A 16468-nucleotide genomic window follows, 5' to 3' on the forward strand; every position below is an offset into this window, starting at 1 on the left:
GAAGAGGATGGCATTATGAGAGATAAGAGGCTCTTGCAAGCCTTGGAAACGGGCTTAGAAGCTGCTTGGGTCAGGAATGCAAGGATTCAGGGTACCAGAGCCTGATCTAAAAGTGGGGCCTTCAAGTAGACACATCCCTTGGCCCCACAGACTTCTTGCTCAGAGGGGAATGTCACAGCCAGAGGAAGAGCGGAGCAGGCCTTCCAGGCAGGGAGCCCTGAGCAGGCCAGCTGCCCTGCCAGCCCTCCACCAGTGCAGTGTGGTGCAGAGGAGGAAGGTGAGGCTGGAAGCAGAGAACTGGCTCTGACCCTGATCCTGACCACATTATTTCTCTGTTGTGGATTTCATATATGATCTTTCCATCCCTAAAAATCCATGACTCAAGAACCAGCGATTTCATCACCCCTCAGTGTCCCTGAGTCACCGAGAGTGCTAAGGCTGCACTCATGGGGCTTAACACCTCGGCTGGAGGGAGGTGAGGGTTCCCTGACCATTCCTGGCATGGTCTTGGGGAAGCTGTTGGGTTTTCATGCCGTGGTTTCCTAGGCAGATTTGAAAGTCAGTAGATACTCTGGATGGCGATTTAAGTCTCTCTTTTCATTCGTTTGCAGAGATGCTGCAGTTTGTCAGCAATCAAGTGGGAGAGTTCTCAGACTTGTTTTCCGAGCAGCTGTGCAGCTCCTTCCCCGGCGGCAGCGGCGGAAGTTCCAACAGCAGCGGCAGCAACAGCGGCAGTGGCGGCGGGAGCGGCAGTGGCGGGGGCAGCGGTGGCGGAGCCGTGGACCTCTCCATGCAACGGCCGTTCAGCCAGGTGCCCTTGCCTGCCTTCTCTCCCTCGGCCACCACCCCCCAGGCTCCGGCCCTGCAGGTCAAGGTTCCCCCCACGACGGTCCCCACCCCGCCCAGGGCGGCGCCTGTTCTTCAGCCCCGCCCCCAGCCTCCGGCGCCACCCCATGCTCCGATGCAGCAGCAGACAGTGGTGGTCGGCCCGACGTTCAGCACCACCGCCCCACAGACGAGGATCATCCAGCAGCCCCTCATCTACCAGAACGCCGCCACCAGCTTCCAAGGTGACTCCCTAGTTAGATACGACGAGGATTGGTTGATGGAAACTTCAGTCAGATGCGACGGGGGTTGATTGGTTGAAGCATCAGTCAGATCCCACGGGGATTGGTTGGTTGAAACTTCAGTCAGATGCCACGGGATTGATTGGTTGAAACTTCAGTCTAGATGGCACGGGGTTAGTTGGTTGAAACGTTACAGCCCTGTGCTGTTTGGGGTGCAGACTGCATCTTGGGCCCTGTCTGGATGAGAATAGTAACTCGCAATGAAAATTGTGGGCCAGGAACATTTCCCCTGTGCCTCTTTCAGTATGGTAATGTCTGTCATACCTGCCTTGATGAGACTTGGTCAGAGACACCACCAAGCACAGTTGACAAAGGCTTCCTTGGCCAATGGAATTTTGAATAAAATCGGGCTGGAAACTTGCCCCCCGCTTCTTGCTGAGGCGGGGGGCCATCCTTAGCACTCTTTAAGTCGTGAACCCTTCACTCACGGCCATCTCAGCACCCATGCTGGAGAGGAGTGCCCCCCGTAGGTGCTTCGTCTCTGAGTAGCAGGCCTCCGAGTGGCCCTCAGGATGGGTTGAGTGGGTGGCTGATGGTGGCTTGTTCCTGAGTGGTGCTGTCCTTTGCTGCCTCTTTGTTACATTTTCCTCTAAGCTGGGGACACCCAGGTAGAACTGGTTTGCTCTGAATTTCAGAGTCTGACAGAGCTCCTCCAAGCTTTGAGGATGGAGGATGGAGGGTGAGACAGCCATCCTAAAGTAGGCTGTCTGCCCAGGAAGGGTGGGGGAGTGCAGCCCCAGGCAGTGTAGACATGCACAGCTGCGGCCTCCCTTTGCTGGGAATGGTCACCTGCTGAGCAGCTTCCTCGACCCGCTCGCCAGCCCCCCCGGGGTAGTGAGGTCATCTGTACTGTTCCCTCAGAAAAGGATGCGGCCCTCTGGGATGTTCTTGTTATCTAGGCCAGCCTGTAAGTGGCCATGCGTCTTACCAGCAGGAGGTGGGGGTGGGACTCCTCAGGAGGCACACACTCTTGGGTTATTCTGTAGTGACAAGGACGACACACTCCTGGCTGCATGACGTTTTTCTCCTGTCCTCCCAAGTCCTGCAGCCTCAAGTCCAAAGCCTGGTGACATCCTCCCAGGTGCAGCCGGTCACCATCCAGCAGCAGGTGCAGACGGTCCAGGCCCAGCGGGTGCTGACACAGACGGCCAATGGCACGCTGCAGACCCTGGCCCCTGCTACGGTGCAGACGGTGGCCGCACCCCAGGTGCAGCAGGTCCCGGTAGGTATTTGGCAGAGATTCATGGAGGCGCTGGATGGGGCTGTCAGCACGTCCCTGGTTGAAAATGCGGTCTCCATCCAAAAAGGACCAGCCACAGTGTACAAGGAGTGGTTCATAGGGCTGGCGAGGGGTGCCCGGGCACCGGTGTGTGCGTTGGCTCTGGGGATCTAGCTAAGATTTACCTGCATCTCTACACGGGCATTCATGTGCACTCGGTGAGCAAGGTTGTTAATGGATTTGCACATACACTGGGTAAACACAGCTTGTATAAGACATACATGATACACTAGAAATGATACAGGGAGGAGATGTGCCAAAATGGTATCTTTCAGTTGATTTGCTTTATAATCTGAAGACAGTTTAAGCCATGTATTACATGACACCACTCATTTGTCAGTTTTTCTTACTGTGGTGGCTCGTATGTTGCTGTGATGCTGGGAGCTATGCCACCAGTATTTCAACCACCAGTAGGATCCACCGGGTGGACAGGTTTCAGCAGAGCTTCCAGACTAAGACAGACAAGGAAGGAGGACCTGGAGATCTACTGCTGACAGGGAAACCCTTACGGACAGCAGTGGGACACCGTCTGACCCAGGGCCGGAAGATGAGCCCCTCTGGTCGGAAGGCACTCAAAATATGACTGAGGAGGAGCTGCCTCCTGAGAGTGGAGTCAACCGTAATGCCATAGATGAAGTCAGGCTTTTAGGACCTTCATTTGCTGATGGGGCACAATTCAAAATGAGAAGAAACAGCTGCAAACATCCAGTAATAATTCAGAATGTGGAATATGAATTTGGAACATGGAATGTGTACAAAGTATTAACCTAGGAAAATTGGAAGTTGTCAGAAATGAAACAGAACACACAAAGATCAGTATCCTAGGCATTAATGAGCTGAAATGTAGATGTATGATGTACTATGCTGGGAATGACAAATCGAAGAGGAATGGCATCATATTTATCATCAAAAAGAACCTTTCAAGATCTGTCCTAAAATAGAGTGTAGTCAGTGATAGGATAATTAATATACATAAACCTACATGGAAGACCACTTAATATGACCATTATTCAAATTTACACCAATACAGCCAAAAATGTCAAAAATGAAGAAATTAAAGAATTTTACTAATTTTGCAGTCTGAAATTGATCAAACATGCAATCAAGATGCATTGATAATCACCGGTGATTGGGGTGCAAAACCTGGAAACAAGACGGGTTGGTAACTGGAAGACATGGCCTTGGTGATAGAAACGACCAGAGATCTCATTATAAGAGTTTTTCCTTCCTCTGCATTATACCTCATGATGGAATTTTAGAAAACGAATGACTTACTCATTGCAGATACCTTTTTTCCATAATGTAAATAGCAACTATACATGTGGCTCTCATTGGACGAAATACACAGTAATAAAGTACACTACATTTTTGGAAATAGGTGATGCAGAAACTCAGTATTACCAGTCACAACGAGGCCAGGGGCCAACTGTGGAACAGACCATCAACTGCTCACAGCTTGGCAGTTCCAGCTGAAGCTGAAGAACAGACAAGTCCACAGGAGCCAGGGTACAACCTTGAGTATATTCCACCTGCACTTAGAAACATCTCAAGAATAGGTTTAACACATTGAACACCAATGACCAAAGGCAAGGTGAGTTGTGAGATAACATCACATACATCATGAGAGCAAAAGGTCATTGAAAAGACAGGAAAAAACAAAAGAACACACAAGGGATTTCAGAAGAGACTTCTTTTTGTTTCCAACTTTCCACCTTTCACGTTTCAATTACCAATCATTATCAGTGTATCTTGACTGCATGTCTGATCAATTTCAGACTGTAGAATTTGGGTAAAAATCTTCAATTTCTTCATATTTGACAAGCAGGAAAACTTCCTCTTGAACGGAGAGTGGCTAAAGCGAATGGAAGAAATGATGAAGTAAAAGAGCTGAACAGGAGATGTCAAAGGGCAGCTGGAGAAGACCAAATAAAGTGTTAGGATGAAATGTGCAAAAACCCGGAGGTAGAGAAAGCAAAGGGAGGAACATGCTCAGCATTTCTCAAGCTGAAAGAGCTCAAGCCTTAAATTGCAAGATTGAAAGATTCTTTGGGTGAAATATTGAAAGATGCAGAAAGCATCAGGAAAGGATGGAAGGAACACAAATCACTGTACCAAAAAGAATTGGTCGACATTCAGCTGTTTCAGGAGGTAATGTATGATTGAGAAGTCCAAGCTGGGCTGAAGGCATTGGTGTAAAACCAGGCCCCAGGAATTGATAGAATACCCACTGAGATGTTTCAACAAATAGATGCAATGCTGGAAGCACTTACGCATCTCTGTCAAGAAATTTGGAAGACTGCTTCTTCGCCAACCAACTGGAAGAAATCCATAGTTGTGCCCATTCCAAAGAAAGGTAATCTAACACAATGCAGAAATTATCAAATAATATCATTAATATCACACGCAAGTAAAACTTTGCTGAAGATAATAAAAAATAGTTGCAGTGGTACTTCGGCAGGGAACTGCCAGAAGTTCAAGCCACGTTCGGAAGAGAACACGTACCGAGGAATAGTGCTGTTGTCAGATGGATCTTGGTGCGAGCAGAGCATACCAGCAGCATGTTTACCTGAGTCTTACTCACTATGCAGAGGCTTCAGCTGCGTGTATCCTAACAAACTGTGGGTAACATTGAGAAGAATGGGAATTCCAGTGTGCTCATAAGGAACCTGTACGTGGGCCAGGAAGCTATCGTTCAAACAGAACAAGGCGATACTACATGGTTTAAAATCAGGAAGGGTGTGTGTCAGGGTTGTATCCTTTCACCATACTTATTCAGTCTGTTTACTGAACAAAAAATCCAAGAAGTTGGACTATATGGAAAAGAACATGGCGTCAGGATTGGAGGAAGACTCATTAACAACTCATAACAACAGTATGCAGATGACACAACCTTGCTTGCTGAAAGTGAAGATGACTTGAAGTACTTACTGATGAAGATTAAAGAATACAGTCTGCAGTGCAGATTATACTCAACACAAAATGAAACAGCAACAAAAAAACGCCTCACACCTGGACCGGTAGGCAGTAAGAAAAGGATTGAAGTTCTCAAGGATTTCTTTTTACTTGGTCCACAATCAACACCCTTTTAAGTAGCAGTCAGGAAATCAAATGACATATTGCATTATGCAAAACTGCTGCAGAAGCCTCTTTAAAGTGTTAAAAAGCAAAGGCATCTCTATGAGAACAAGTCATTTCATATGCATGCAGAAGCTGGGCAATGAATGAGAAACACTGACCAAACACACTGCCATGGAGTCAATTCCAACTCAAAGCAACTTCCATTGAGTTTTGCAAAAAAAAAAAAAAAAGATGTGAAGGTGTTATCCTCTGCCGTCCTCTAACTTCACAAGGCGAAGACAGAACCACCATCAGCAGCACAAGGCTTATACCTATGAGGCCAGACATGCTGCCACCCTCCAGGCTTTTTACCAGTTCTGACACCAGCCCTCCCAAGGCACTCACTTCCTCTCTGCTGGGTTCAATAATTTGTTGCAATGGCCACACATAACTCACAGATAATACTCAAGTTTATGGGGTTTATTAGGGAAGCAATAGGTTACAATTCAGATTTAGGAATGTGCTCAGGATACCCAAGCATGCCTCTCTGGCCCTTGGCCTCTTGACCTGGCCTCTGCCCTGCTCAGGAAACTGTTACAAAGCTCTTTTAGCTCTGCCAATGTTGTTACAAAGCTCTTTTAGCTCTGTGGATAGGTGCACCTAAGTGCATTCCCACTCCATCAGCAAGCCTCCTGCCCAGAGGCACTCAGCCTTCTTGCTCTGTGGGCGGGCAAACTCACTGCTCTGTCTCATGCCCGATCATCTCTGCTGTCTCTCTGCCAAGGAGGTTCAGTGCAGGGATCTCAAGTGCAAGGATGTGCTCTATTTCATCTCCAGCTCCTCTCTCTTGATGGCAGTGAGATCCCCCTTTCTGCCTCTAGGAAGGCTCATTGAAGCCTAGCAGAGTGACAGAATTAACCAGTCCCCACAATAGAGTTCCCTACACTGTAGTTGCGTGGTCCCACCCCCACAAGGGGGCCAGGCACCTTATTCACATTACCAGCAAGCTATCTAATCCCCTTGGTGGACCACAAAGCACCACACGTGTGCATAGTCCCACCCAGTCATCTGGTGGGAGTCACAAAGACCCCGGCTTCGAGAGAACGGTACCAAGTAATTCACCGCACCACAGGTTTCTGCAAATCTTGACACAGAGTGGCTGGTGGGTTTGAATCACTGACCTTTTTGGTTGACAGCCAAATGTCTTAACCAGTATACCACCAGAGCTTCTTAACAAGTACAATGGGCTGTATTTTCTTGCTAGACAGAGTCATTTATCTTTTAAAAGCCCACACACAACCACCTAGGAGTCATCTTTGTGTCTCAGCCAGGCCCTTGGCCGTCTTGAGTGTGTCTGTCAGACCTCGCTCCCTTCCCTGCCCCCGCCCCTCCCACTTGGCCCCTGCTTGGTTACCGGTGCTGCCATCATCGAAGCTTTTCAGCCTTAAAACCCAGAACCCTCTTCAGCTGCACCCCCTTCCCGCCCTTGCCCCAGAGCTCAAGTTGTACAGGATAGCCAGTTCCAGAAAGTGCACTCGGTGAGGTTTCCTGTTATTTTTTTGATTGTTGGTTTCATGGAAATTGTCTTCTCTTACTCTTTGTTGGCGCATCGATGCACTAAGAAGCAAATGCAAAATGGATAACACAGCCTTTCTTTCCCCTTTATTTCTCCCCATCCAGGTCCTGGTGCAGCCTCAGATCATCAAGACAGATTCCCTTGTTTTGACCACGCTGAAGACAGATGGCAGCCCCGTCATGGCCGCGGTCCAGAACCCAGCGCTCACCGCACTCACCACCCCCATCCAGACAGCTGCTCTACAAGTACCAGTAAGAGCGCCTGTCCCCGCCCTCCTCCTGCCTCCTTTCTTAGAGGGGCTAGGCCTCCTGGGTGATAACAGACTCCACACACACTGAATGGCGGTCACCAGTGCCGAAGGGTTTCAGTCACACTGCTAATGTCACCACCCCTCTTTGAACTCATGTCTTATGGGAGTGCTGGGCCCCATGCAGGGGAGGGGAGAACAGAAGGGGAGCCACCTGCCCCATAGGTGCTGCTGCTGGAGGTTTGGCTTCTGAAGGATGCTGGAGCCACCAGGCAGGGAGGGGCTCCAAGGTGTCAAACTTTCTTCAGGTGTGGTCTCTGCCACTGTTAGCCTCCTGTGGCAAGAGAACCTGTAAAGAAAACAAGAAAATGAAACCCATTGCCATCAGCTTTGCCTCTTACTGACTCATAGAGACCCCCATTGGTGTTCTAAGGTGGTAAATCTTTACGGAAGTAGATTGCCCCATCTTCCTTCTGTGGAGTGGCTTTTGGGTTTGCACCGCCAACCTTGTTGTTAGTGGTTAGTAGTCACTGTGCCACCCGAGCTTCTTGTAGTGACCCTATAGAGGAAAGTGGGGTTCAAATTTGAAAGCACTTGATTTATTCATAAAAGCCAAAATCTGGATACAACCCCGATGTCCATCAGTAGACGAAAAAATTGTGGTATATTCATACAGTGAGAATAAGGAACATTTGTGCACCCGACGACACGGGTGTACCATGAAAGTAGCACGTTGAGCAGCAAGAGGCAAAGCTGAGCCACGGTAACGAGTCAGCCGTCCTTACTCGGGGGGTGCAGGGCCAGGTGTTGGCTGGGAAGGGGCCCAGGGGCTTCCTGGGGGATGGCAGTGGTCTCTGCCTTACCCTCGTTGGTTACTCAGGTGTGAACTCACATAAAACCTCACCAGGCTGCACGTTTAGAAGCTGTGTACGTTTATGACGTAAAAATTCTTTCTTGATGACTTGGGGTCAAGTTGAGGGTCAGTGAAAAAGAGGAAGACCCTCAAGGAGATGGATAGAGACAGTGGCTGCGTCCACGGGCTCACGCAGAGCTGCGGTTGTCGGGACGGTGTAGGCCTGGACGGTGTTTGATGCTGTGCATGAGGTTGTTGGGTGGGAGCCAACTCGACAGCACCTAACAACAACAGTGATGAGGAGCAACTCGTGACTGATCTGTTGGTCATTTGGATATTGACTCCCTTTATTGAAGAAAATCAAAATTAGTAAAGATGGAAAGGGGAAAGCAGGGCTGAGGAACAAAGGGTAACCTGTGTGGTTGGCCGATTCATTAATAAAACCGCTCTGATTAAAGTGTTTGGGTGGCCACGTTGGATAAGGAAAGGCAGTAAGTGACTTAGTTGTCACCTACCAGGAAGTGTCAGTAGCAGGAGAAAGTGGCCTGTTGCCTGTGGTGCATTGTGCATGGCTGAGGCGACTGACAGTTTGCAGCAAAGCCGAAGTCGCAGGACTTGGTTCTAGCACCTTCCATCCAACGTGAAGACATCTTAGGTCTTAACCCTGTAGTGGTGTCGTTCGCTGACAGTGGTTCTAGAAGGGAGCTAGTGGCTAAGGTACCACGGTGGCTCCTGAGCCTTCTAGGGCCAGACTTAACTAATGCTTAAAGGGTCTCGGCTGCCTGAAGCATTGCCAGGTGATGCCACGTGGCCAGGGGTGAGCTGATACGTGTTGTGAGCTTGCTGTGCTTAGATTACTGAGAATGTAATGCTGTCCCTGTGTCTGTTCTAGACCCTAGTGGGCAGCAGTGGGACCATTCTGACCACAATGCCTGTGATGATGGGGCAGGAGAAAGTGCCCATTAAGCAGGTCCCAGGGGGCATCAAGCAGCTCGAGCCCCCCAAAGAAGGGGAGCGACGGACCACACACAACATCATTGAGAAGCGATACCGCTCCTCCATCAACGACAAAATCATTGAATTGAAGGACCTTGTCATGGGGACAGACGCCAAGGTAGGTGCCAAGCAGAATGGTCCCTCAGGCCCCACCCTGTCCCTTCTGTGTGTCTCAGCCGTGGGATGTAGGAAAGACGGGACATTCCAGGTCTGAGGGGACCCAGGAAACGCCTCGGTGCTCGTGAAGCTTGTCGGCCGTTAACCAGCACGAGGGGACTGTCGGGTTGGAAGGCAGTGGTCCCCTGGACCTTTGACTCTGCGCTGAAGTTGTCACGGGCCCCAGTGTCACAGGCAGAGGGCCAGCTGTCACACACCAGGGTCCTGGGGCAGGACCTTGGAGCCAGCCATTGGCATTGCTGGGATGCTTTGAGTTGTGTTCAGGGTTGGCTGCGTCTGCCTTTCAGGGAAGGCGAGAGATGATGGAGGTAGGGCCTTGAACCCACAGCAAGAGAGGAAATGGGTTTTCCACATACTTGGGCGGTTAGTGACTGTCACTTCTTATCTGTTTGCCTGGGGGATTTTTACATCTTACCTGTCTACCTTGACCTCTGTTTTGAGAAAGAATTTCATTATTTTCCTTGTAGCCTACGAATCTTACAGGTACTCATAGACCTTTATTAAGACAACTGACCAAGAATGTTCTGGTGTTTTGTTGGTCATTTGTTTTCTTTAGGTTTGCTTTGGAGACAGTATTATGACAGGAAGTAGGAATGATAGCTAACGTTGGTTTATTGAGTGTCATTTTGTGCCTGACTGGGGGCTCAGCTCTTCCTGTGGACTGTCACTTAGCCCTCACCTCAGGCCTGCAATTCACGTACTGTCATTCACCCCACTTCAGGGGGTGGAGATGAGGTTCAGAGCCAGCAAGTAACTTGTTCTGGGTGACATGGTCTCCTGCCCCAGAGTCAGGCTGTCAGTCTCAGGCTCTCCCTGGTCGGTGGGACTTGGCGTGCTGCGGCCTCCTGCTGACGCCAACCTCACGGGTTTCCACCTGTCTCCCTCCCCAGATGCACAAGTCCGGTGTTCTCAGGAAGGCCATCGATTACATCAAATACCTGCAGCAGGTCAACCACAAACTACGCCAGGAGAACATGCTCCTGAAGCTGGCCAATCAGAAGAACAGTGAGTGGGCTCATCCAGGAAAGGGGCCTCCTGCCGGTGGCGCCATGGCCGGCCTGCAGCTGCGTACGAGGCCATGCTCCTGTGGCCCGGCCTGGCCCTGGCCCAGGGGGGCTCTGTGAACACGGACCATTTACCGGGTGGGGTTTCTTTGCAGAACTCCTGAAGGGCATCGACCTAGGCAGCCTGGTGGACAATGACATGGACCTGAAGATCGACGACTTCAATCAGAACGTCCTCCTGATGTCACCGCCGGCCTCAGACTCCGGCTCCCAGGCTGGGTTCTCCCCCTACTCCATCGACTCGGAGCCTGGAAGTCCTCTGTTGGATGATGCAAAGGTATGAGCTTTTGAGATTCGTGGCCAGGTCCGGGAGAGTGGGCAGAATGAGGAGAGAGAAGAGAGACCCCGTGGGGGAAGCCAGCCCTCAGCTTTCACCCGTTCCTGCTGAAAGGGCCCATCAGAGAGGCATCAGAGCCAGAGCCAAAACAGGGCACGCAGCAGCTGTCGGCGCTGGGAATTGCCCGAGACGCCTCATTGCTTCCCTCTGCCCGTAATGGGCCTGGCAAGACCGCTTTGAAAAGTGGATCGGGTGGTTTAGGACAAGGCTGCTTCTGGGTCCTCTTTCCGGAAATGATTACAATTTGCAGTCTAACCAATAACGTTCAACCAAGTGTCTCTTATAGTTGGAGAAGGCCCCTGGCGATTGCGGCTTAATGGGGTTTGTTAAGAGCGGCTGCAAGCCTGATGATTGTCTTGGCACCTGCAGAGACCACTGGGTTCTGTACTGTATTTTGACATTGGCGCTTCTTGACTCCAGAAGCACAGAGTCCCCTTGGGTGGTTTTACCCAAACCGTTTATTGTCGACATGCACTGAATTCCATTCAGGAAGCGGTGTTTTCGCAGTGTTTTATAAACGTGACATGTAGACGTGTAAGTCGACCCAGCCAGGCTTCGGCAGTCCCTGGGCTGCTCAGATGGTGACGCAGGGGCTGGAAGGTTGGCAGCTCAGACCCACCCAGGGGTGCCTCAGAAGACGGGCCTGGCCACCTGCTTCTGCCTTGACAACCTGGGGTTTTCTCTGCACACGGGATCGTCATGAGTCAAAGTCGATTTCATGGCAGCTTTACTACAGCCGTGGGGTCGTCAGAAGACACTGCCGAATGGTTTAAACTATGGAAAGGACCAGGGGGATAGACCAGCTCCCGCCTCATCCCTCCCTCCTTGCGGGGTCCCCGGGCCTGCGGGGGAGGGTGGATAAGGTCTCTGCCTTCTTTAGTTCCCCTCCGTAAAGGGGGCAGGGGGCAGAGTGATGTCTTCAATCTGCTCTGTTGAGATGTAACTTAATGCAGTAAAATACGCCCGTTTTAAATGTACAGTATGAGTCTTGACAGATATTAGCACCTGTACCTATCACTGCCGTCCAGGTGTGACACATTTCTACCACCCAGAAAGCTCCTCTATGCGTTTGTGCAAGGGCCACTCCTCTCCAGCCTTAGGCCCTCTCCACTGACACACGTTGTGCCCCTTCAGTTAGATCTGCTCACTCTGGGATTCCACAGAATCCACTGCCTGCAGTGGGTTCACTTTGGTGCTTGACGTAGGGCTTTTTTTTTTTTTTATTTTACTTTTATCGATTGTGATTTGGGTAACAGTTTACAGAGCAAATTCATTTTCCATACAGCAATTCATACATGTTTTGTGTCGTGACGCTGACTGCAGTCTCCACAATGTGACAGCTCTCTTCCCACTTCCTCCCTGTAGTTCCCTCTTCCCTGGGTCCTTCTTTCCTGTGCATTCCTGCCCCCTGAGCTGTGTCCCTGTGCAAACACTGCCCTTCTGTTCTTCCTGATTGATCGTTCAAAGCTAGTGTAAATGTTCACCCTCTTTGCCTATCTGTTGCTTGGCTGGAAGCCACAGGAATTCAATCCCAGACCTGAAGGGTTAAGCAGGGGCCCTTGTCTCAGGGGTCTTTGAACTCTGTTTTAAAAGGACAGCTCTTCTCCCCTGGTCTTGGGGACAGATCGGCCACAGGGCAGCTCCAGGCTCGGAGCAGGGGTCTGTGGACTGCGGACTTGCTTTCCTCCTGGTTTGTTCCTGCCTGCCTTCACGACCAGGGATTGAAATCTCACAGTGGGTTCCCCACCGTCCGTAGCGTCAAAGCCGTCGCAGCTCGTCCAGCGCTCATTCGGGCCTTGCGGCTCTGTTTGCAGGTCAAAGATGAGCCGGACTCGCCGCCCGTGGCGCTGGGCATGGTGGACCGCTCGCGGATCCTCTTGTGTTTTCTCACCTTCTTGTGCCTGTCCTTCAACCCGCTGACGTCCCTGCTGCGGTGGGGCGGGGCCCGCGACGCGGACCAGCACCCGTACTCAGGCTCAGGCCGCAGCATTCTGTCCTTCGAGTCAGGTGAGGGGAGACCCCGTGTGCCAAACGCTGGCTTGTCCCACAGGCTCCAGGGGCTTGTGTAATGAGCCTCACCCCCTGCTGCTGACAGGCACTGAGAGTCGAATTTGAATTTGGGAAGGAAGACTGACCCAAGTTGGGTCGGAAAGAGCAAAACAAACCAGGAACCTGCGCTGCTGTGCTTACTCTGGGGGCAGGGCCCGTTTGAGGAAGGATTTGGGGTGGGGCCCGTTTGAGGAAGGATGTGGGGTTTTACCTGAGTTGCGCGAAGCCAGTGCCCTAATGACCTTTGACTAACAGAGATTTTTGTGGTATTCAGCTCCCTAACGACAAGGGCAGCGGGCTGCCAGCTAAGCGGTCAGCTGTCCCCAGGGTGCCTGTAGTGTGGATTAAGTGAGTGTCTTACTCTTGTCGCAGGCACCTACTTGCTGTTACTCAGTTAGCAACCTCGGTATCCTACCCTTCCTTATGAAAATAGGGCTTTCTTGTGTCACAACTTGGAGTCAGTCAGCTGCCCTGCAGTCTCTCTCCCAGGGCTGTCATGAGAAGTCCCCCCCCCCCACACACACACAGGCTCACCCGGGATGCTCCCTCCTCAGGTTCTGGGGGCTGGTTTGGCTGGATGATGCCAACGCTCCTCTTATGGCTGGTCAACGGCGTGATTGTCCTGAGCGTCTTTGTCAAGTTGCTGGTCCACGGCGAGCCGGTGATCCGACCACACTCTCGCTCCTCAGTCACCTTCTGGCGACACCGGAAGCAGGCCGACCTGGACCTTGCTAGGGTGAGTTCTACCAGCCGCCTCCCTTCCCTCCCCTCAGGCCCGGCCCTGTGTCTCGGCGTGCACTGAGCGCCACTGTGTACAGGGTCCCGAAGGAGGTGCTGTGGTCACCCCACGTCTCAGTGTGTGCCAAGCCGAGTGCCACTGTGCACAGGGTCCCGAGGGGGGTGCTCTGGTCACCTGATGTCTCAGCATGTACCAAGCGCCACTGTGTACAGGGTCCTTGGGGTTGCTGTGGTCACCCAGTGTCTCAGCATGTGCTGAGTGCCCACTGTGTACAGGGTCCCCAGGGGATACTGTGGTCACTTGATGTCTCAGCATGTACCAGGCACCACTGTGTACAGGGTCCTGAAGGGGGTGCTGTAGTCACCCGACGTCTCAGCATGTGCCGAGTGCCCACTGTGTACAGGATCCCGAGGGGTTGCTGTGGTCACCCAGTGTCTCAGCATGTGCTGAGCGCCACTGTGTACGGGGTCCCCAGGGGGTCCTGAGGTCACCAAGAGAAGGAGGAACACTGTCCAGAAGTAACTGTGTGGCCCCAGATGATCTGCAGTTGTAGTGTGACAGGAAGAGTAAAGGGCCGTGAAGGCTCGAGGCAGAGTTCTGGTTGAATGGAGCCGTAGGACCACAGCCAGCGGACACAGCGGACGGATCTTCTAAGTGGAGAGTGTGACCTGAAGAGATGGGTATTTGGAAACTGGCAAGTACATGATGTGTCTGGAACGTAGACATGTCAAGAGAGATGAAAGCCTGAGGCTGGCAGTGCAGCGAGGGCCCACAGTGGAGAGGACTGGGAGTAGTAAGAGGTCTGGGGCTCTGTCCCCAGTTCTCTGGAAAACCAGGAAGAGTTTTTGAATGGGTGAATTCGCTGACTTTCTTTTTCAGTTGACCAAGGAGAGTTTGGGAGGCCTGGTGGAGTGGTGCTTAAGGCATTTGACTCTAACCAGAAGGGTGGTGGTTCAAACCCACCAGCCAATCCCCGGAAGGAAGGTTGGGCAGTCTACTTCCATAGTGATACCACCTTGGAAACCCAAGGAAGGGGTCACTATGGGTCGGATTGGACTTGACGGCAGTGAGTTTGGTTTGGTTTTTTGGAAGGAGAGTTCATGGAAGGATTCTGGGGCAGCTCACAGCACTGCGGGGAGAGTGGACCCTTGAGTCTTGGCACCAGAGCATCCCTGGCATCAGGAAGTCATGTGCCACCCCCCGCTCAAGCTGCACTGCCCACCAGGGAGGGTCTGATTGGCCAGCCTGGGTCTGTCACCCATGGCCGGAGCTGAGGGTTCTGGAGAACAGAATGGACCGTTGGGGCCTGTGCCATGGAGCAGGGCTGTTCCCGAGGAGAGCAGCCTGACATGCGTCTCCCGGAGTCAGGGCTGGGTCTGTTCTGGTGGCCATGAAGGATGGATGGCAGAGGAGGAGACATGAAGTGCATGGAATCAGGGGAGGAGGCTCTTGGAGGTGGCCAGGTGAGGACAGCAAAGGCTTGGAGGCGAGAGGGAAGGTGTGAATTCAAGACTCACTGGACATGTGAAAGAGAAGGTGACAGTGACACTGACTCAGATGAGAGAGCCTGGGTGACGTGGCAGATCCTGTCCAGGCTGTGGGCTCTGCTCTGCTGGAGAGGGCCCTGTGGAGCAGGGCACCAGGACAGCCAGTGGCACTGAGGAGGCCTATTTTCTTCTTTGTAACTTTCTGAAGTTTCCCAGATGTTCTTCAATGAACAGGTATTACTCTGATGATGAGGGCGAAAGGGATATGAAAGTTTTTATTAAAAACCAAGCAAAAAACGTGTGACTCACTGTCTCCATGAACAAATGGTTCCTGTGCCACAAGACTAGAACTGGACGGTACCCAGTTACCATTACTGAATGTTTTGATCAAGGATTCTGTAGAAGAATCCTTGATCAAAAGGGGGAACATGCAGAACAGAATTGCAAATTTGCATGGCCTCTTGACTTTCTGGAGCCATGGAGGCTGGATGAACCCCTAAAACTGATGCCCTGAGATCATCTTTAAACCTTAAATCAAAATTATCCTCTGAAGTCTACTCAATACCAAATAGTAGTTTAGTGTAACTAGTAAAGAATGTTTGTCTTGAACATTATGATCTTTTTAAAAACAAAAAACTTTTTATTGTGATTTGAGTGAAAGTTTACAGGGCAAATTGGTTTTTGATTCAATAATTCTTACGCATCTTGTTTAATGACATTGATTGCAGTCCCACGGTGTCAGGGAACTCTTCCCGCTTCCTCCCTATTTCCTGTTTCCATTCTTCTTTCCTATCCCTTCCTGCCTTCTGAACTCTAGCTTCCCTTCGGATGCCTGTGGTTGATTGTTCTAAGGAGTGTGCCCCTTCCTCGTGGTAACATTCACCATAGAGCCTATTGTTTGGCTGAATGTTGAGCCACGAGGGCGAGTTCAGTTCCAGGCATGGAGAGCGTCTCAGGGGTTCCCCCAGTCTCTATCAGACCAGTAAGCCTGGTCTTTATGATTTTGAACTTTGTTCTACATTCTTCTCCCTCTCTATCCAGGGCCTCCTGTTGTGGTCCCTTTCAGAGTGGTTGGCAGCAGTAGCTGGGCACCATCTAATTCCTTCTGGTCTCAGTCCAGGAGGCTGAAGCATGTTAGACTCTCTTTTTTTTTTTTCTAGAGAGACCCATTAAGCCTTAAGCAGAACAAAGACAAAACAAACAATCATCCAGATGAGAGAAATGTTAACACGCACATGGTACAGAGAGTCAGTGGATTCCACAGACTCACAACCATGATTTTTATATGTATGATAGAAAACAAAAGAAATCATCACAAGAGCATGATTGGTGACAGGTCAGTCAGTCCATCACTGCTGCAAGTGGGACTAGAAGTGGGGAAAGGACTATGACTGGAATACATAGACGATTGCAGGTTAAGAAGCTTACAGGATTTAGTCAGGTGGTCTAAGTATGACTCATGATCATGTGGCCCTGCATC

General features: G+C 51.0%; 1 protein-coding gene across 1 annotated transcript in view; it reads left to right on the top strand.

The window, feature by feature from the left end:
• Nucleotides 1-613: 613 nt before the first annotated feature.
• SREBF2 (sterol regulatory element binding transcription factor 2) overlaps nucleotides 614-16468 on the top strand; it is a 38274-nt gene continuing 22419 nt past the window's right edge. Inside the window, exons 1-8 of the mRNA XM_007941782.2 lie at nucleotides 614-1070; nucleotides 2168-2349; nucleotides 7144-7290; nucleotides 9032-9253; nucleotides 10203-10317; nucleotides 10472-10653; nucleotides 12528-12720; nucleotides 13317-13498. Of these exons, the coding sequence (XP_007939973.2) occupies nucleotides 614-1070; nucleotides 2168-2349; nucleotides 7144-7290; nucleotides 9032-9253; nucleotides 10203-10317; nucleotides 10472-10653; nucleotides 12528-12720; nucleotides 13317-13498 (1680 nt within the window). The remainder of the gene's footprint in view (nucleotides 1071-2167; nucleotides 2350-7143; nucleotides 7291-9031; nucleotides 9254-10202; nucleotides 10318-10471; nucleotides 10654-12527; nucleotides 12721-13316; nucleotides 13499-16468) is intronic.

Source organism: Orycteropus afer, unplaced genomic scaffold (genome assembly GCF_000298275.1).
Source record: "Orycteropus afer afer isolate SDZICR_OR568_19922 unplaced genomic scaffold, OryAfe1.0 scaffold00083, whole genome shotgun sequence".
Lineage (NCBI taxonomy): Eukaryota > Metazoa > Chordata > Mammalia > Tubulidentata > Orycteropodidae > Orycteropus > Orycteropus afer.